Source organism: Chlorocebus sabaeus, chromosome 3 (assembly GCF_047675955.1).
Source record: "Chlorocebus sabaeus isolate Y175 chromosome 3, mChlSab1.0.hap1, whole genome shotgun sequence".
Lineage (NCBI taxonomy): Eukaryota > Metazoa > Chordata > Mammalia > Primates > Cercopithecidae > Chlorocebus > Chlorocebus sabaeus.
In genome coordinates, this window is record NC_132906.1 from 3,657,804 (window position 1) to 3,679,719 (window position 21,916).

At 42.4% G+C, this 21,916-nt stretch overlaps 1 protein-coding gene across 3 annotated transcripts in view; it reads right to left on the reverse strand.

The window, feature by feature from the left end:
• Positions 1-21,916, reverse strand: part of MIPEP (mitochondrial intermediate peptidase) — a 210,248-nt gene that overhangs the window by 90,881 nt on the left and 97,451 nt on the right. For all 3 annotated transcript variants that reach the window (XR_005236554.2, XM_008021718.3, XM_037986909.2), the window contains exon 17: positions 256-377. Coding sequence is in view for 2 of the 3 variants with exons in the window: in XM_008021718.3 (XP_008019909.3) it covers positions 256-377 (122 nt within the window). In the remaining variant the exon portion in view is untranslated. The remainder of the gene's footprint in view (positions 1-255; positions 378-21,916) is intronic.

Here is a 21,916-nt window from a genome sequence, read left to right on the forward strand (position 1 = left end):
GCACCACAGGGCCACCTCTACACAGTGGCTGCAGGGCAGGGGGATGTCCAGGGTCACCATCAGCTGCAGGAAGCAGGAGCAAACTTGGGTGAGAAGGGCCAAGCGGGATGAGGCTGTCTGCGGAGCCTGCCACTTCCTGCCGGGCTTGGCTGTGTTCTGTGGGCTGCGGTTCTCCGAGCCCAGCTTCAGATGTAATGGAGTGGGGAGTTACTGTGGTCCAAGGCGGGCACATTTTAGAACTTACCCCCTTCTTACCTGTTGAAAGGATCCTGTAGAAAGCACTCCTTCCACACCATGGAGGCGACTGCTCTGGACATGAGGTAAGAGTAGTATTTAGCGCCATACCCCACGAGGTGGCTGAATCGCAGCTGCCAGGCCTGCCAAGAACAGAGAGACACAGCATGGGACACAAGTCAGTTTCCACCTGGAGAATATCACAGGTGAGAACACAGTGGAGACACAGAGACGCGTGAATGTTTTCATCTGCATTTTACCCTAGAAGGCTATGTCACCTATGATATCAATATTTTCACATTTTATACACTGTTATGCGCTGAAGTGTGTCTCCTCAAAATTCACATGTTGAAACCCAAAGCCATACCTCAGAATGTGACTCATTAGGAGACAGGGCCTCCAAAGAAGTGATTAAGTAAAAGTGAAGCTCTTAGACTGGGCCCTCGCCCAATCTCACTGGTGTCTTGGAAGAGGAGGAAAGCTGGATGCCAGGGTGTGGGCACCAAGGAAAGGTTGTCTCCAAGCCAATGGGGCCTCGGGAGAAGCCAGACCTGCTGACACCTTGGTCTGGCCTTCCAGCCTCCAGAACAGTGGGAAGTAAATTTCTATTGTTTAAGCCACATCGTCTCTGGTATTTTGTGAAGGCAGCCCTAGCACACTAAGACATACACAAAGAAAATTTTGTATCACATAAATATAATCATAGATAGGTGTATATGTTTTGCTCCAAATATATGGTTAATCTTCTTTGTTAAGTGAGTTTAATTACACTGATTATAATACATTTTATTTCACATGACTATCTAGAAAAACAGTAAAGTCAGGAGTTTACTTATTTTTAATAATTTAGGTAGTTCAGAGAGTTGTACTCTGCAATGATTCTCTGTTGCACGAACTGCTTTTCATGAACTCGTTTTTGTAACGTAAAAACCTCCCATGTTTTTACCATAATTACATTTTACGACGAAACAAAAAGTCACAGAGGAGAAGAACAATGGGACAGAATTTAAAAATCATAACTATATAAGAGGGGTAGTCTGGGAATGCATTCTTCTTTGTTTTTAGAAGAGACAAACGCTAAGAACCAAAGATAACCACCAGCAACTTGCCTCGCAGAGTAAGAAGGGTGAACAAACTGTCTGTGGTCCCTCCTTCTCTAAGCTCCTTCCACTTATTTTCTAATCATAAGATGGAAGAAGCAGACACCTAATTGTTTTGTACAGGTTCATCACTCTGGGATTCAGTTCTGTGACAGAAACGTAGGGAAGACGGCCTAGAGACGGTGGCAGGAGTGCCAGTGGTGGAGCAGGGTGGACGTGCACATCTGTTCTGACCCGCTCGGGACGCCTGCTCATCAACATTGGAGGAGGGAATTTGGGGTCTGGCACAGAGAGCATCCATTCTACCTAAGGACAATGATGTAGTTATGATAGGAAAGGCCACATGGATTTCCATGGAAGGACACTGTTCCACTGGACACTTCTTTTCCTAGGAATACTGCTCTTTCTCTGTTGCTAAAGTGGAAAACACCTCCACTCCAACCCATCTGCAAGGGCAGGGCTACGCAAGCACAGCACACGAGCTTGCAATGGCGCATCTGCTGTAACGTCACCCCAGCCAAAGCTGGGACTATGAAAACTGCCCTCAAAGGCTACACTTAGGACTTTAACATTTTTACTTTTCTGAAACAAATCTGACATGGCAATCATCCACTTTCTTCTGTCTTTATCTGACATAAACATTTCTTTTAAAAAATAGAAGCTTGGGCCGGGCACAGTGGCTCATGCCTGTAATCTCAGCACATCAGGAGGCTGAGGCAGCTGGGTCACTTGAGGCCAGGAATTCGAGACCAGCCTGGCTAACATGGTGAAACCCTGTCTCTACTAAAAATACAAAAATGAGCCAGGCATGGCGGCACATGTCTGTAATCTCAGCTACTCGGGAGGTTGAAGCAGGAGAATTGCTTGAACCCAGGAGGTGGAGGTTGTAGTGAGCCAAGATCATGTCACTGCACTCCAGCCTGGGGGACAGAGCAAGCATCTGTCTCAAAAAAATAATAATAATTAAAAAATAAATAAATAAACAACTTTTTTAAAAAGCTTAACTTTGTTTTAACCATGATAACAACACTCTAACGAATCTGTTAACTCCCCAGAAAATAAAGAATAAATAAAGTATAATCCTTGCTACAACTCTATAAACTAGGTAAGTGAATTCTAGTTAACATATCAAGCAAGAAACATTTTTAAAAATATGGTTACTTCATCACAGGAACGTGGCAGCATACTCCCTGTATTCACTACACAGTGGCTTAAAAGATGCATGGCAATGCTAGTGACTCTCTGGTTGTGTCCAATTCTCCAAGACAGCTAGTTTGCCTGGGCTCAGCAAGGGCTCTGTCATAAGGAAGGTGTGCGGGAGCACTGCACGCAGATTAGGACATGGGGCCAGCACCGCAGAGGCACCGTGCACCTCCGAGGCACAGTGCACCTCCACATCCGCTCTCCTCTTTCTGTAAGAAGACACGATTGGAAGTCAGGTGGGCGCCTTGTGAGTGGTGTCCTGAAGGAATGATCCATGCCCCTTCCTTCTTGGGGATGCGGCCAGTCAGAAGTGTGGGCCTGTAACGGGGGCAGCCACCTCCTGCACTGGGCTGGGGCACTTGCACAGCTATTGTTTTGGGTCTCTCTCACAGCAGCTACACCTATATCCTACCTCACAAGATACCCCAACTCCAGGCCCAAGTGCCACCCCCACACAGTACCATGAAAACACAACCAACAGTGGGGCTGAGGCTGCTGCAGGTGCAACAGATGCACGCCCTTGGTGGAGCTGTGCCCTGGTGGGAGGAGCTGGACACTCAGAATGTGGCCCGCACAGTCTTTTGCCAGCAAGGTCCCTCCAGCATAGTGAAGGGCAGAGAAAGGAAGACTCGGAATTTTCATCCTGTTAAGACGCAAGTGGTATTTAAACAAAAGCAAAGAGCCTAGGACCATCTATGAATTAAATTCCAGTCTAACAAACTTTGAATAACTACATTTTTACTCAAAAGGCTTTTAGAATTCATTTACAACAGATACACAGTTCCGTGTACTCTGTCTTATTTAAAAGGGGTTTTGTCAGTTCTTCTGTTATGCTGGAATCCCAATCTACTAAGTGATGAGAACTCATGGACCACTGGTAGGCTTTCTCGTATGAAGCAGTTTGGATGCGAGGATATCTTCTGTCATGGAATACAGCCTGCTGTTTTAATCTGACACTGCACCAAGATACGAGCACTTGTACTACTGATGATAAGCGTCTCTCAGGGTGGACGCCCCGGAATTCGTAGCATACAGTTAAGGGGCTTTGTCTTTGAAACATTTTCTTCACGGTGATTTGCCAGAACGAGTTTGGCAGCCTTTGCAGTATAGAGCAGAGTTTAATTCTGTTTAGATTCCAGCTGAATATGGCTTTGTTTTACTTTGAAAGCAGGCCCACTTCAATAGTGGCATTTGATCTGAGCTAAGAAATGTCTTAAGTTCCCCGGTTTCATCAGCTCGTAACTGAGTTCCCACATCCCACATAAACAGAGTTATAAAAATAAGACCTTTCAGAACGGTAGAAGGAGACATCAGGATTTGTGCACGCACCATTTCCCGGACAGTCAGGGTCCGCCTTATCCTGACCCCCTGCCTGAATACAGGTCTTCTGCCACACACATGTGCCGTTGTGTCTTGCTCTTTAATTACAGGTTTGGGTTCAGGACTACACCGCAAGACACGCTAAATAAATTATCTCCACCTGACACCTTTCATCATCGGTTTTCAAGTCTATGGCTGACTAAGACCTGCAATTCTACTGTTGTTTGAACACAATTGCTGAATTCCTGCTAATTCAACCTAATATTAAGTCCTTATTACCATTTCACTCATTCATCTGGAATAATAAAATATAGCATTTCATCTTAAGCTCTGGAATTATATCCTCTTCCTTTTAAATTGAAGTTTTCTTCTTCCTAAGGGATATTTGTCAGATGGATAAAAGCTTTCACACTTCCTTCGATGTTTAACATGTGGATCTGATTTCAAAAGCAAACCACGAAACATCTTTGTAGTTATCCTTGTATTACGGTGAGAGACATAGATTTTCAAATCCCATTGCTATCCCAAGGCATGCCTATTTAAACTTTCCTTGAGTTAGATAATCTCAGCGATCCCATATGAAAGACAAAACTTGGAGCCAGCAAAGCAGCCTGTCAGGAAACCCATGGATATGGTCACTTGCTTTAGAACTCCAGAGAATGGAAGGCTCTTTGATCATTTTTACTTGCCTATAGCCCTTCTCTAATGCCACGATTTTCTAGGGCCAGAAATGGAAAGGCAGCAATGGGCCACTTTATTTTCAGTTTCAAACACAGAACAGGGGCTAGTGCAGAGCAAGCACTCATTAACTGTGTACTAGATACGGAATAACGGAACTAACCATTTCTCATAATTACAGTCTTCTTAAATTTTTTTTAGAGACAAGGTCTCACTCTGTGACTCAGGCTGGAGCGCAGTGGCATGAGCATGTCTTACTGTAACCTGGAGCTCCTGGGCTCAGGCAGCCTCCCACCTCAGCCTCCTGAGCAGCTGGGACCACAGGTATGCACCACCATGCTTGGCTAATTTTTAAAATTTTTTTTGTAGAGATGAGGGTTGTTTCCCAGCCTAGTTTTGAACTCTTGGCCTCAAGTGATCTGCTTACCTTGGCCTCGTAAAGTGCTGGGATTACAGGTGTCAGCCACTGTGCTCAGCCAACTATACTCTTAAATAGTATACCATTTCTTCATGTCCAGCTATACATGTAGAGATGCATTTAGCTAAAATTTATTTTAAAATGATTTTATCACTGGAACATTATACAGCTGACTCTTGAACAACACAAGTGGATCCACTTATATGTGGATTTCTTTCAATGAATACAGTCGAATACATATTGGCAGATTCTGCATCCACACCCAAACACAGGTGGGAAATACAGTGGGGATGTGAAACCTGCATCTATGGAGGGCCGAATTTTCCTATCTGCAGGTTCCACAGGGCCAATCACAGGACTTGAACATGCTCAGATTTTGGTATCCATGGTCAGGGGGTGGATCCTAGAACCAATTCCTACAGATACTGAGGGACGCTCTACAGTAGTCCTCCCAACTCAAGTGAAATGGTCATAGCAGTTTTCCTACCCACGGTTCCAGTTACCTGTGGTCAACTCCAGTCCAAAAATAGGCAGGTGTACTATAATTACATATTGTGAGAGAGGGAGACACCATATTCATAAAACTTTTATTACAGTATATAAAGTTGTCCTACCTTATTGCTGTTAATCTCTTACTGTGCCTAATTTATAAACGTCACTTTATCATAGGTATGTATGTATAGTATATATAGAGTTCAGTACTATCTGTAGCTTCAGGCATCCACCTGGGGTCTTGAAACATATCCTTTGAGAATAAAGGGGGGGACCCTATAAGCCACGAGTATAGAAAAGCAGCCTATCACTTTGACGTGTGTTGTAAACTTCCTAAGGGCATGGCCGACATACTGTGCCCACGTCTGGACTTACTGCAGCACTGGAAGCACAATGGGAACTCAATAGCAATCTGGCGAATGAATGGATGGACAGATGGACACCATGGGATTCTTTCACAATGACACTCAATGTTACCGACAACTGGACACCTGACTGAGATGCAGAGCCCAGGAATAATAATTCTGGTTTATAAGATTGGTGTATTGGGTTGTACTACAAGTGCAATTTCATATAAGTAATTTATTTTTGACTAGGGAAGTGAGTGGTATTAGGTTAAGAATGGTAGCAAAATATATAAAATACACTGACTGTATACCAATGATGACGTGACGCTGTCCGAGAGAGGACATTTCAAGGCCACCACACAACCACCATCCAAAAAGGCCTCTGACATGGAATAATCCTATTTAGTCCTTCAGAGGCCTCTGACACAGAATAATCCTATTCAGTCCTTCCGAGGCCTCTGACATGGAATAATCCTATTCAGTATTTCAGAAGCATTTTTCTTCGCTGGATTCTTTCGAGCATTCCACCATATCTGTTTTGCAGATAAGAAGACACTATGGTGTTAAAAACAAATTTGGATCTTAGGCTATAAATGGTTTTTAAAAACAGCTCTTTAACTACATTATTTGCTAGATGATGTAAGGTTTCTCAGGCTAATTTTGGGACCACATCTCCAGGTCTGGACCATGTAGAGAGTCTGAGCAGGGCTTCCTAGAGTACGCTTTCTATCTCCTTCAAGCCTTAGAGACTCTAAAGAAACAATGGGCTAGTAATACTGCACGAGCTCATGTAATCTTGTCATTCACACTTCCACCTGTTGTCATCAGGTAAGAAGGCAGGAACAAGCAAGTTCCTGAGCTTGTCTTCATAGAAAGACCATTCTGAGTTCTCACATTCTCTGTGTACAATATCACTGGTTGGCTAAATAAGATACATTAAACACTCCAAAAGTGTTTAATAATTTAACCACAAAGTAGAGCAAAGAACATATTCTCCTATTGGCCTCTCATGTCCATGCTCTCTCTCTCTCTCTCACTCACTCACTCTCTCTCTTTCAACGTGTGTGCATGTTCCATGCATCACCGGGGACCAGTGCTTCTAAACGATAAAAAGTACCTACTGACATTTACCAAAACCCACGAAACAACAATGCCCGACAGACAGGTATTCTCGATTTGGAATAGAAAGTGTTGTTAAGTGAAACAGTTACTGTGGTGGACACACTCTCACAAGGCCCCCATGACCTGTCCTCCTGATGGTCACATCTTTTTGGAATCCCCTCCCTTAAATATAGACAGAAGCTGCTCCTTGCTCCTAACCAACCAAATATGGCAGTGGTTTTGGATGTCACTCCCATGAATACATCATGTTATCCAAGATATCTCCCTCTCGCTAGCAAGCTCGCTCTAGAAACACTCCTTGGTAGCTAGAGGAAGAAGGTGACCCTGTCGGGAAAGCCCACGGTCAGAGGTCTGGGGGAGGACCCCGGAACCTGGGGGGCCCTCTGGGACCTGTGGGTAGCCTGTAGCCAGCTGGTAAGAAGCCTGTCCTCAGTGCTACAACCGTAGGAAATGAGTTATGCCAATAACCTGGGGGATGCAGCCAAGCCCCCAGATGAGACTGCAGCCCTGCCAACACCTTGCCTGCAGCCTTGCGTGACCCCCAGGCATAGGAACAGCTACACTGTGTTGACTCCAGATCCAAAGTAACTGTGAGATAGGCACTGTTTTAAGCCACTACATTAGTAGAAATTTGTTATACAGCAATTGAAAACTAATACCAATATCTATTTCTTAAAATGAGAGTTATGTTAAAAATCCTATTTTGAGAATAAACTCCAGAAAATATGGAAGGTGTATAAAGAAATACCTTGTGTCGAAGTCTCACGCTGTCACCCAGGCTGGAGTGCAGTGGCGCGATCTTGGCTCACTGCAACCCCCACCTCCCAGGTTCAAGCGATTCTCCTGCCTCAGCCTCCCAGGTAGCTGGGACTACAGGCACGTGCCACCGTGCCCAGCTAATTTTTTTGTATTTTTAGTAGAGACGGGGTTTCACTATGTTGCCCAGGCTGGTCTTGAACTCCTGACCTCGTGATCCGCCTGCATTGGCTTCCCAAAGTGCTGGGATTACAGGCGTGGCCAGCACGCCTTTGTAAATATTTCTTTTTGTAAATATTACCCTTTGTAAATATTTCTTAATTTTTTGGTAAATATTTTAACAGCTTATATTTTATAAATAGACTTGAAAAGAGTGATTTGCCAAGGCTAATGGCAGGGAGTAGTAAATGTCCCTTCCTTCATTTTCCCCTTTTTTCCTTTTAGAAACAGAATCACACCCTTTTCCTGCTAAGTGTGAACAGCGCTCTCGACTGCTCTAGCAGTGACTGCGTCTCCCAGATACCCCGAGGCATGTGGCTGTGCGACTACATTCTTGAAAATGGCTGCGAGTAAAGGTGACGTGTGCATCTGGGTTCTGCAAAAGGAAGCTACTCGCCCTCCTTGTCCTCTTTCCCCTTTCCTGCTAGCTTTGAAAAGGTGAAGAATGGAATCACCACCTTGGACTCAAAGGTGAACACCACATGTTGATGAAGCTACCAGCTCACTGGTTCTATCTGCTGGCTTGATAGGCAAGGGGAGGCCAAGTTTACACCCGGCTCGATTTCACATCACTGACACCAAAACTGACGTCTATGCCACATTCACGTGTGTATGTATGACACCTGTAACTTTTAACTTTGTTTCTACCGTGTCTGCTAAAATACATATCAAAACACACCACAGAGCTATTTTTACAGCTGAAAAGAAAGTTCTTACACAAGCTACGATAAGTAAATGCTATAGTTTAAAATGTTGACCAGGCGCAGTGGCTCATGTCTGTAATCCCAGAACTCTGGGAGGCCAAGGAGGACAGATTGCTTGAGCCCAGGAATTTGAAACCAGCATGGGCAACATGGTGATAACCCATCTCTACCAAAAAAACAAAAACAAAACAAGAACAACCCAAACATCAGCTAGGCGTGGTAGCCCACCTATAGTCCCAGCTACTCGGGAGGATCACCTGAGCCTGGGAGCAGAGGCTGCAGTGAGCTGAGATCACACCAATATACTACAGCCTGGGTGACAGAGTGAGACTGTCTGAAAAACAAAACAAAAAACAAAACAAAACCCCACACAAAGTAGTATGGCAGGTGTAATGTTAACGACACACAAAATATTAACTAGGAGCACACCTCTTCAGTATGCTAACTTCGACTGTCAATGTAATTTATATGTAATATTAAAAAACCCCTGGAAATACAGGATTGTGTCTATCAAAAGCAAATCTATTAGCAGAGCAGGGATGTAACTGACTCAGATGGAAATACATTTATTAGATGAGACACAGAAAGGTAACATGGATCTAACTAAGACAAATGAAAAACAAAAACCACAGAACAGGAACTAACAAATGCTTGCTCTTTTTCTTCCCGGTCAAAACTCCTTAACATTGCTTTTTCTCTCTCCTCCAACATCTGCTGAGAAAATGGAAGATTGCCCGTCATTCTAAAGGAACCCGTGCTAACACTGGGAAAGTGTCAGAGAAGTAACACAGAAAATAAGGATGTCCACGGTCAGGAGAGTCAGACCAGGACAGCAACACGGCCTCTGCAGGAACAGGTACTGTGTCTGAACCCCGATTAGGCAGCTCTGGGAGTCAGTGAAACCCCTGAGGCACACGACAAGAAGGGCTCTGTTTTTGTTTTTATGATAATCATAAGCCCTTAACTAAAGGAGGCGTGTCTGCATAGGATCAGAGAAAATCCATGAAAGGAAAAATGGAAAAGGACATGAGTGCCCTTTGTAGACCCTGAGAATTTCTCTCCAGGCATAGAGCACAACAAAAAGTGATGCAGAAGGGACAGTAACTTCTCAATGGGAAGGAGTCCAAGGGCAGGTGCATCACCCACAGACTGCACACAGGTGTGCAAGGGAGCAGGTGTGTGGGGGGAGGGCTACAACCAGGCTTTGTGGGCAGAGGCTCCATTCCTTTAGGGGCTCATGCCTTTAGAGCCCAAGTCTCCGCCGGCCATGGGGAATCAGGCAGCCTCTACCCTGTTAGGTAAAGCTGCAATACAAAATGGAGAGGGACAAATGGGACAATTTGATGTCACATAGGGCTGCTATGGTCCCTTCCAAAACTCACGTTGAAACTTTATCCCCAAAGTGGCAGTACTGAGAGATGGGGCCTTTAGGAGGTGACTGGATCATGAGAGTCCTGCCTTCATAAACAGATGATCATGGGAGTGGGACTGGTGGGTTTATAAGAAGAGGAAGAGAGACCTGAGTAGCCCGTGAGCACACACAGCCCCCTCGCCAGGTGAGGCCCTGTCCCACCTCGGGACTCTGCAGAGTCCCTACCAGCAGGAAGGCTCTCTCACCAGACGCAGCTCCTCAACCTTGGATTTCCATGCCTCCATTACTGTAAAAAATAAACTCCTTCTCTTTGTAAATCACCCAGTTTCAGGTATTCTGTTAGCAACAGAAAATGGGCTAGGACAAGGGCCTACTGACTTCTTTCATTAAACAGGTAAGCGGAACCCTGGAATGGCTTCCTCAGACCCTGTCCTGCTTAGATTTCACTTCCTGTCACTCTCCCGTTGCTCGCTGTGCTCCAGACATGCCGCTGACTTGCTGGTCCAACAGCCTCCGGGTAAGCTCCTGATCCTAGCTCTCCTCTCTGCCTCAGACGCTCTTCCCCCAGGTGGATCCATATGGTTCATTCTCACTTTCCTCAATGTCTTTTCAGATTATGCTTCTTTAACAAGAGCTTCTCTGATGATTAGAAAAGGGGAGCGGGTCAGGGTGCTGCCTCACTTAGTCCCAATTCCAGGCGCAATTGGAACAACTGGTTTCACGGCGGTTACCCTGCCCCCAGGCAGCTGGGACGCCAGCATCGAAGGCTGTGCAGAGGAACTCCCACTCTATGCCCTCTTGCTCAGTCAGGGACTAACTCCCCTGCCTGGTGTGGCTGATCTCCTGCAATCGGGCTGGAGTCCTCACCTTCACAGCCACTCGCCCCCTACCAGAGACCACCACTGCCCCCTCCCCATTAATCTAATCAGCCCACACCTGGGATTATTTTAGTGGGAAGATTTATTGAAGAGGGCGTAGGACACGTGAGTTTATTATTTTCTAATGAGTTTGTATTGTGCCTTTAAAGTCTTCATAGGGAAAACTGGAGAGGCTGTCCTAACTTCACCTCAGCACTGGCCCTGGCAGCCAGGACCTGCCCTGTGTCTTGTGCATGCTCTCCACCCTTTCCTCCGTACCTCTGCATGGCACATAACCACTAGGCACAGACTTGAAATCATCCACCTTTCCGCACCTCACTGAACTCACAACTGGCCAGCACTAGACAGAGAGGACCCTGCCCTCATGGCCGCACAGTCACTGGAGGGGACAGACAGTGAATCCGGGATCACTGGACAGTCACACTGCAGCAAGTGCTATGGGAATGCAGGCTCTGCACTTACCGGCTGCACTGCCAACACCAGATCCCAAAACCACCCTGACTGTGGCCACACGCACCTCCTAGGGCTGCAGCACAGGCTACAGGAGAGAAGGGAAGGGAAAAGTGTGCACCGTGCTGGTCCTCGGGATAGTCCAGTTTGTCAGCTACTAACAGAATCACTTACAAGCAGGGCGGACATTAGACACCTCTTTGTATCAGTGACTACCATGGTGTCTTCAATAAATACTTACACAAATAATGATAGAAGGAGTAAGAATAGTAGACATAAGTGACTGTAATTTGGAAACAATTTACATCTGTAAGTTCAAATTCTTTTTCTATAATTAACCAGTTTCAGTAATCGCTAAATTAAAAAGATACCAACAAATAGGTAACATGTAACTAATTTAGTGACTACACACATATACATACACACACACACACACACACACACAGGTCTGCATTTCTCAAGTGACAAAACAAAATTAAAATAATACTGCTATTAGCTTCCCATAAGCTTAGGCCAAGGTGTATGTGCGATATTGAAGAACGCATGCCTCCTACACAGACTCTTCTCTAACAGTCATGTTTCATCAGAAACCCATCCAATGTGGTGTTTGCACAGCCACATCCTCATTTCAGTGTCTCTTACCTATTAACCCTTACCTAATACCTCTAAATGGTTCACTCAACTTCCTCGATTTGAATAACTGCAGCTCCCCAAACTTATTTTCTCATTTTAATGGTGAAAAATCCCCCTAAGATCCTATTAAAAAGTACATCCTATTAACTTTCCTTTCCATTGCCTGAGAGGTAAAAAGCCAGACATGTGCAATGAGGAGGTGTGTCTTACTGAGGATTATGCTCCTGGTAAGATGAAACTGAATTAATAAAGACAATAAAAACAACCTCACCTCCAGGAATCCATAACAGCGGCCCCCCCGCCCCCCCACTTCCCATGTAAGGCATTCCAGAGCTTATTAAGTAACTGCACATTCTAAAGGACAGCCCAGGGCTTGTGACAGTATGTCATTTGCAGCTCGTGTTCCTACGTGTATTTTGTTCAGAATAACTGATAGAAGGAAAGACTGTGACTGAGCCACGGAAATGACTAAGGCTGCCTGCATTCTATCAACATGTGATCACTCCTCCCGGGTTGTCTCATCTGAAGAATTTCCAAAATCCCTGATGCAACAGTTTTTAGCAATTTTTGTTTGTTTGTTTGTTTGTTTACAAAAAAGAAACTGCTACAGTTGTGGCTGAAATATATGGAAAACTTGGGTAATGCCAACCAGTACATATTATGAAAATTTAAAAAACAGATAAAAACATTCAACACCATTAGTTAAAAGTAGTAGTCACTATAAATAATGCTGCTGCACTGAAGTATTCTTACAATTATTAGTATAAAGATAGAATCAATTAGCATTACTTTAAAATGCTGTAATAATACTATAGGTATTTTATAGAGAGAAGCTCTAGAAGAATAGCTGGCTTTCTTCTCACAGCTCCGAAGTTTGAAGGTTTGAGGTGTAACGTTGAAAGGATGTGCGGTGAGTGACAACTTGCTGAAGGCTGAGGTGAGCCGATGGCCTCATATTTCCTTCTAGATCTATAGGTTACAAAGTTAAATCTAATCCCTCAGAACACTAGACAGAACACCCTTCCCAGGAAAGCCGGTCTCTAACTTCTATGGCGATCCAGTCTCCCTCTTCCCGGGAAGGAAGGGAGGCACTGAGTGTGGCCATCACAGCCCTTTCCTGCTCTAAGACAGTGACTCTTCTTTTAAAAATTGAGATAAACGTCACACACCATATAATTCACTCTTTTCAAGTGTACACTTCACTGGTTTTCAGTATATTCACAAAATTGTGCAACCATCATCACTAACTCCAGCACATTTTCCTCACTCCCAAGAGAAACCCTGGGCCCACTCGCTGTCCCTCTCCTTTCCTCCTTCCTTCAGCTCCTGGCAACCACTAACCTCTATGGATTTACCTGTTCTGGACATTTCATATAAATGGAATCACACAATAGAGGTGTTTTGTTGTCTAGTTTGTCACACCGAGCATAATGTTTCCAAGGTCTATCCATGTTGCAGCAATACTTCATTTCTCTTCATAACTAATTTCCCATTGTGTGGATATAGCGCTTTTGCGTATCCAGTCATCCATTGGGTGGTTTCCACTTTTTGACTATCGTGAATAATGCTGTTATGTACATTTGTGCATACATTTTTGGGTGGGCATGTTTTCAGTTCTGTTGGGTGAGAGCTCCCTGCCACCTGGGAGTGGAATTGCTGGGCCATCTGGTAACTCTGTTTAACTTTTTGAGGAGCTACGAGACTGTTTCCCAGAGCTGCTGTGCCCTTTTACGTTCTCACCAGCAGTGGTTCCAACGTCTCCACATCCACACCAACACTTGCCACTGCCCGTCTTTTATCATATCCATCCCAGCGGGAATGAAGTAGTCTCGCACTCTGGTTTTCATCTGCATATCCCTCATTAATGATGCTGAATATCTTTTCGTGTGCTAATTGGTCATTTTAATATCTTTCTTGGAGAAATCTCTCTTCAAACCCTTTGCTCACTTTAAAATGGGTTGTTTTACTAAAGATTAAACTCTGATCAGATACATCTTCTCCCATTCTGTGGGCTGTGATTTCACTTTCATGGTAGTGTTCTTTGGATACAAATTTGAACTCCTTAAAATTAAAAAATTTGTACCCATTAAAATTTAAAAAATTCTTCCGTTTCTTTGGTTGTTTATGCATTAGGTGATGTATCTAAGAAGGCATTGCCTAATCCAAGGTCATAAATATGTATGTAAACCTATGTTTTCTTCTAGGAATATTCCAGTTTTAACTCTTAAATTTAGGTCTTTGATCTATTTTGAGTTAATTTTTGTATATAGTACAAGGTAGGAGTCCAATTTCATTCTTTTGCATGTGAAGATCCAGTTTTCCCAGCACTATTCTTTGAAAGGACAATTCTTTCCTCAGTTAGTTGTCAACTGAAGATGAATCTATGTTTTTTGTTTTCTGTTTTTTTTTCTGGAATCTCAGTTGTATTCCACTAACCTGTATGTTTATCCTTATGCCAGCGCCGCTCAGTCTTGATTACCGTAGCTCCGTAGTAACTGCTTCAGTTGGGAAGTGTGAGCCCTCTAGCTCTGTTCCTTTTCAAGACTGTTTTGGCTATTCTGGGTCTCCCACATTTCCACGAGACATTTTATGATTAGATTTGTCATTTTCTGCAAAAAAGGCAGCTGAGGTTTTGATAGAGATTGTGTTAAATCTGTAGGTCAGTTTGGGGTGTATTGCCATCTTTAACAAGAATAAGTCTTATAATCCATGAACATGAGACATCTTTCCATTTATTTAGGTCTTCTTTCTTTAGATAATATTTTATAGGTTTTACTTTACAAGTCTTGAATTTCTTTTGCTAAATTTATTACTAAGTATTTTACTCTTCCAGATGCTACTGTAAATCGAGTGGTCTTCTTAATTTAATTTTTAGGTTGTTTATTGCTAGAATACAGAAAAACAATTTTTGCATATTGATCTCATATCCTGCAACCCTGCTGAACTGGTTTATCAGGTTTTTTTGGTTTGTTTTTTGTTTTTTTTTTTTTTTTTGAGATGGAGTTTTGCTCTTGTTGCCCAGGCTGAAGTGCAATGGGATGATCTTGGCTCACTGCAGCCTCCGCCTCCCAGGTTCAAGCAATTCTCCTGCCTCAGCCTCCCTAGTAGTAGCTAGGATTACAGGTGCACACCACCATGCCCAGCTAATTTTTTGTATTTTTAGTAGAGACAGGGTTTTGCCATGTTGACCAGGCTGGTATTGAACTCCTGGCCTCCACTGATCCACCTGCCTCAGCCTCCCAAAATGCTGGGACTACAAGCATAAGTCACTGCGCCCAGCCTATCAAGTTGTGTGTGTGTGTGTGTGTGTGTATTCCTTAGGATTTTCTGTATACAAGATCATGCATGTCATCTGCAAAGAGAGATAATTTTATTTCTTCCTTATAATATGAATGCTTTCAATTTTTTTCTTGACAAATTCCTATGGTGAAAACCACCAGTATAATATTGAATAGAAGGCGCAATGGCAGACAATGCTGTCTTATTCCCATCTCAGAGGAAAGCTTTCAGTCTTTCACCCTGAGTATAACGTCAGCTGTGGGCTTTTTCTAGGTGCTCTTTTTCGGCTAAGGATCAGCATTGACTCTTGATTCCTTATCCTCAGTTACTGCCAATCAATCCCGAAGTCTTGATAATTTTATCTCAATATATTCCTTGTAGCTTTTCCCTTCCATACTCATCCTCAATGCCCAGGTTTAGATCCTTATCACCTCTTGCCTAGATTGTAAGCCCTTTAGGGTACGTAGGGTCTATGTGCATATATATTCTCACTTAACAAAAAAGTTACATTCATTAAAAAAAATCAAGATGCTGTGAAAAATGAAGACAAGAACAGGCAGCAGCTACCAGAAATAAAAATATCCTTGCCAAAACAAAAACAAAATCCAAACCAAACCAAAAACAATGGGAAGAGGAGGAGGATAAAATCAAGGCAATCTCCAAGAACAAAGCAAAAACATAAGAAGAGATAAATCAAATGGAGGAGCTTCTGTTTCAGAAACATGATGGGTTTGCTATTTCCAACAGTCCTCAACGAAACAACTAAATGCTGGATAAAATATTTAAAAGAATTTGTTTTGGTAAATATGTTGCTGAGAGAAGAATAAAATGTTATCAAAATGATGTAGATCATTCTAGCAGATTAAAAAATAGATGGTTTTAAGTATATGGTCAGAGTCACTACATTTTTCTATTTGTTTTCAGCTATTTCTTGGACAGATTGTTTTCTCCCTGCCTTCAATCTCTGTACCCCCAATCCATCATCCATACTGGAACCTTAACTTTTTGCCTGCAGCTTATAAAGGCCTTCTATTCCCTCCCCAGTCATATACAGGCCTCTGAGCAGACACAAAGGACTCTTCATGACTTGATCCCAGTCTGATAGTCAACCCCCAAACAACAGCCCCTCCCTTCTGTTCCAAGTTCCCTATCATCAAGCAACCAGGACTAACATATTCTCGAACCACTTTCTGCCATACCTTACTTGTTCCTTACTCCCTTCTCCCTACTGTGACTTAAGCTAGGGTAAAAATCTGAATCAGAAGCAACTAAGCCCAGATTAACGGTCATTTCTGACTCCATGAGGCAAAATTCAGCACTTCCCTATTTACAATAGTGTTCTCACAGCACTGCATTGTATCATTTTTCACACTGTCTTGTACATGTATATCATCCTGAAAGATGTCATTCAAATCAATTAACACACATGAGGAGAAGTGGTGGTGGATTAAATAAAAGTTGTAGTTTTAATGTTCTAAATAATTTAGTTCTAAAACATCTTTATCAGAAAAAGGTTTTATGGTTGACTTGGGAAAGAAAATAAAATAAGCAAAATCACTGGGCAGGGTAAGTTAACATGGAGATTTTTCAAACTGTGCACCATTATCTACTGGTGGTTTGTAAAATCTGTACAGTAGCCTGTGACCCGCATTAAAAAAAAAAGATGGGACAGAAAATATGTAGTGTACCACACGCAGGGTGACTTTAGATCTGTGGTACTTCTGTTTCAGTTTCACTCCCACATGTATGCACACATACACACCTAAATGTACATACATATATTTGTATAATAGATCATAATGTAAAATGCATTTCTTACTGCAGGTTTGCCCAAAATGCTTAAAAGCCAGTGAGTAAACAGTTCAAGGACAGATTAAAAAATCAGTGCTACTCAAGTAAAAAGAGAAGTCAAGGATATAATAGGTGAAAACGCTTAAGATGGGTGATCTCATGGCATATTCTGACTTTACCCATGGGGCAAGTGGGCCATAAACACAGCAATGGCTGCTGTGGCTCTCAACGCTGAGCACTTTAAAGTATTTGTGTTTCTCTAGCATGGTAGCATCAGAATGCAGGGCAAGTCCCAGTGATGTGCAAGTCTCTACTGATCTCGCTTCTGTTTTTCCTCTCTTCATGATGCACTTAAAATCTGGTTATCATCTGAACAGAACAAAAGGAGTCATAGGTTGTAGGTTAAACTTATAAACTAGTTTTTGCTAACCATTCTGAGATGTACCATCCTAGAAAATAAAAGACAGTACATTTTTGAAGTAATCATAATGAACAAATAGAGGATGTGAAAGTAATTCAGATTTCTGTGTCACAGTATTGTACCACGGTGAATTTCCTGGGTTTGATGATGCACCATGGTTACGTAGGATGTTATCACTGGGGAAGCTGGGCGAAAGGTACTTTGCAACTTAAGAATACAAACTATTTCGAGATAAGAAGTCATTAAGAAATAAGATTATGGCCAGGCACGGTGGCTCACGCCTGTAATCCCAGCACTTTGGGAGGCCGAGGCGGGCAGATCACGAGGTCAGGAAATCAAGACCATCCTGGCTGACACGGTGAAACCCCGTCTCTACTAAAAATACAAAAAATTAGCCGGGCGTGGTGGCGGGTGCCTGTGGTCCCAGCTACTCGGGAGGCTGAGGCAAGAGAATGACGTGAACCTGGGAGGCGGAGCTTGCAGGGAGCTGAGATCGCATCACCGCACTCCAGCCTGGGTGACAGAGCGAGACTCCGTCTCAAAAAAAAAAAAAATAAAATAAATAAATAAGATTACAGTGTTTTGTGAATTCCAAGTCCAACAGAGTAGTTTGAGATTGACTCCACCGCAGTAATCATGTTTATTACTCACTCCTGATGAGCTTGGAGCTGAATTATCTTATTTCAAATAAGCAAACTCCACTGCACCTAGTGTTACTCTGCTTGCCTTCAATACTGTGCTTCTCTAAACTGGCTGCGGCAGCATATTATCCTGTAAAATATTTTAATGTATTTCTTTATTCATGTTCATTTAAATTAAATCAGAACGGAGTGTTCAACTTTTTCGAGGACACACTAAGTTTTAAGAGGGAAAAGGAGTTAGGAAAAGTGGTTCTGAAATAAACGTAAACTCGCATTTGATTTATAGACATCTCCTGCTTCCATTTAAAGGACTTAGCAGCATGAAAGGATTGTTTAGACGTACTTTGGCTTAAGTGGAAAAAAGTTATGGCTGCAATTGTATAAATCATTTCAAATACTGTTTGATTTTAGCTTTTAAGTGTCTGAGTTTTTCTAAATGTTCTGAGAAAGTCTGGTTCACTTTTCACTCTCCATAAATCAGCAAGTATTTCAAAGCTTCCCCAAGACACAAAAAAATATACACATGTGAAAAGAATGATTGCATCATCACTAAGTTAGGAATTTGAAGATAATGTATGTTAAAGAAAGCAAATAACTGCTTTCTTTTATAATTATTAAATATATACATTACAAATCATGATGTGTGCAAGACACCAAGATAAACTATTCTAGCACATTAATAATCACATATGGTCATGGAAGGCTGTTGGGGGCATGAATCACCATGACCGTGCTCAAGCAACTGGCTGTGCGTTATCATGGGGACCCCTGGTGGCCTGGCCAATGGCTAGCCTTGGGGAGCAGACACTCCCTCAAAACTCACTAATGAAAGAATGCTGAACACACAGATTCCCACTGATTCTAGTCTATTTTTCCTGCTTTGACACATCCTACATGCAACTGATTTTATTTACACATACCATTTTTATCATATCAATTACCCTTTTTTAAAATTCCCCTTTCAAGCTCTACATTATTTTATTATATGACAATAATAATAATAATAATACAAGACATCTGTTCAGTGTTTACTGGGCACCAGGCATTGGGCTTAAATGCTTTGATCATACATTATTTCTGTGACTTCGATACCACCATCTTACTGATGAAGATCTCACGCCTAGCTCACCTGATTCTATAGCACCACTCTCTACAGTATGCCCGAATTATCCATCATGTCTGATTAATCTCACCTTCCTCAGATAAACCACCTCTACTCATGTTGTAACTCCTCCATACAGAGCTTCAGCTTTGTACAACCTGTTTCCACACAAAACTTTCTCACTCCTGTCTTTGTAATTTGAATATGCCACTCTTTATCCTGAACTGTTCTCTTCTCTCAAGCACACACATGGCACTCTTTCAAACCATAGGTCAAACCAGAAACATTCCAAATAAGGATGTTTGCCTTTTCTATTATTATTTAGCAACAGTTTGAAAGTTCAAGCCATTGAATCAGCTGAGGACAAACAAACGTATAGCTATCGGAAAGGGGCAGCAAAAATATTATTTACAAATGTCGTGAGTGATGTGTATCTAGAAAACCCCGAAACTGTGGCAGGTAAGTATCAAAAATAGAATGTGTTCATCAGAACTTCCAGTCACAAAAATCAACAAATGAAAACAAGTAACTTCTTTATGTATCAATGATAATCAGCTAGAAAAAGGTGGGAGGATCAACATCCCATTCACAGCAACAAAAAACCATAAAATAAATGCATTTAAAAAGGGGTACGACGGACTTCTAAGAAGAACATTATAAATATATATGACACTATGCTAGCAATAGCCAGGTAAATTGAACAGTAAAGATTTCATATTAAAAATCCATCAACAATCAATTAAAAACTCCACAAATGATTATCCAGCCTGGGCAAGAACACCTGAGGTGGAAAGCTGAGAAACAAATCTTGTTTCATATAAAAACCTAGTATCTGATAAAAAAAAAAAATACCTTTTCAAATCAGTGGTGAAAAGATGAATTATAAGCATGTAGAGACACTAAATCTGGCAGTGACTCACGTCTGTAATCCTAGCACTTTGGGAGGCTACGGCAAAAGGATCATTTAAGCCCAGGAGTTTGAAAACCAGACTGAGCAATACCGTGAGACCCTGTCTCTACAAAAAACAGTAATAAAAAAAATTAACCAGGCGTGGTGGTACATACCTGTAGACCCAGCTACTCAGGAGGCTGAGGCTGGAGGACTGCTTGAGCCCAGGATGTAAGGCTGCACTGAGCCATGACTGAGCTCCTGCATTCCAGCCTGGGCAACAGAGTGAGACCGTGTCTTAAAAAAGACAAGACAAACTAAAGCTGGTTCCAAATGTCATACTTTACATCAAAATAAATTTACATAATTAACTATTTAATGTGAAAAAAATCATAAATACTAGAAGAAAATATGGGCAAAAATTTAAATAATCTTAGATAAGAAGTTCTCTTTAAGCATAATAGGAAACAGAAAAAGTCTAATAGATTTAACTAACACTCTCAACAACATACAAGCAAAACAACAAAAATAAAATCTTTTCAATGTTAAAACAAAAGAAGATGAAAGAGAAATAACGAAATAGGGGAAATATGTATATCAAAGGATAAGTAACATTTTCATAAAAATCAATAGCAAAAGAAAGATCAACATAAACATGGGAAAATAACAAAAAAAGGCACTTCACTCCCCATATAGTTGGTAAAAAAAAAATAAGGAAAGACAGTGATTTTACTAGTAATACAAGAACTGCAAGCACAAATAAGTTAGCATTTGTGGAGCATCAGATTGGCAAAAATTAAAATCGGCAGTGAGGGTTGTCAAGAGAAAACTACCTAACCTATTGCACAACTTTGCAACGTGTCTGGGAACATAAACTTTGCTTACCTTTGAGCCAAGCAGTACACTGTTACGGACTTATTTTAAGGCTAAAGTAGTCAAGTGCACAAAGAGTTATGCAGACCTTCTATAATAATGAAAAAGGAGTACACAACCTTGAACACGAGTAGGGTCTGGGGCAAGGTTTCAGGGCAAGCAGAGGGAATGTGAATACTAACTTCAACTAGGAGCAGAAGTCACACACGGGGCCTGGGAAGACACATCAGGCGTGATGGGAAGGCCACAGCTTGACACGCAGGCCAGTGGCAAACAGACTGTCTGCTCAGTGCAAAGTAGCCACACATTGTGTCTGACACACAGTGGTAAAGGTCTTAGGAAAATGTCTGATAAACAAAAACGCACAAAGTTTAAACTACACATCTTAGTTCGGGCTGCTATAACAAAATACCACAGACTGGGTGGTTTAAACAATAGAAGTCATTTCTCACAGTTCTAGAGGCTGGGAAGTGCAAGGATCCAGGCACCAGCAGATCCAGTGTCTGATGAGGGCCTGCCCATGTGGAGCTGGCAGTCTGCTCACTGCATCCTCACATGGTAGGGTGGGGGGAGAGAGAACAAGAGTGAGAGGCAGAGAGAGGGAGAGAGAGAGAGAGAGAAGACAGAGAGAGAGAGAGCGCCAGCACGAGCACGCATGCTTCTCCCGTCTCCTCTTCTAAGGCACTAACCCCCTCGTGAGGGCTCCATCTTCATACCCTAATGATCTCCCAAAGGTCCCACCTCCTCACACCATCCTATTGGGGGTTAGAATTTCACTCATTTTCATTTACCGATTCATGTATGTTTTATCCAGGCAAAGAACACACTTTCTCTTTCTTTGGTGTCCTCCACCACAGCACTTCAGGGAGTGCTCTGCAGTGAATGATTGCTCAGCACTGTGAAGCCCGGTTATCACCTCAAAGAACATCTCTTTTAGGATGTAGCTTTTCTGAGGCAAGAGAGTTTGCATTCTCTACCTCCAAGATCATTTAAA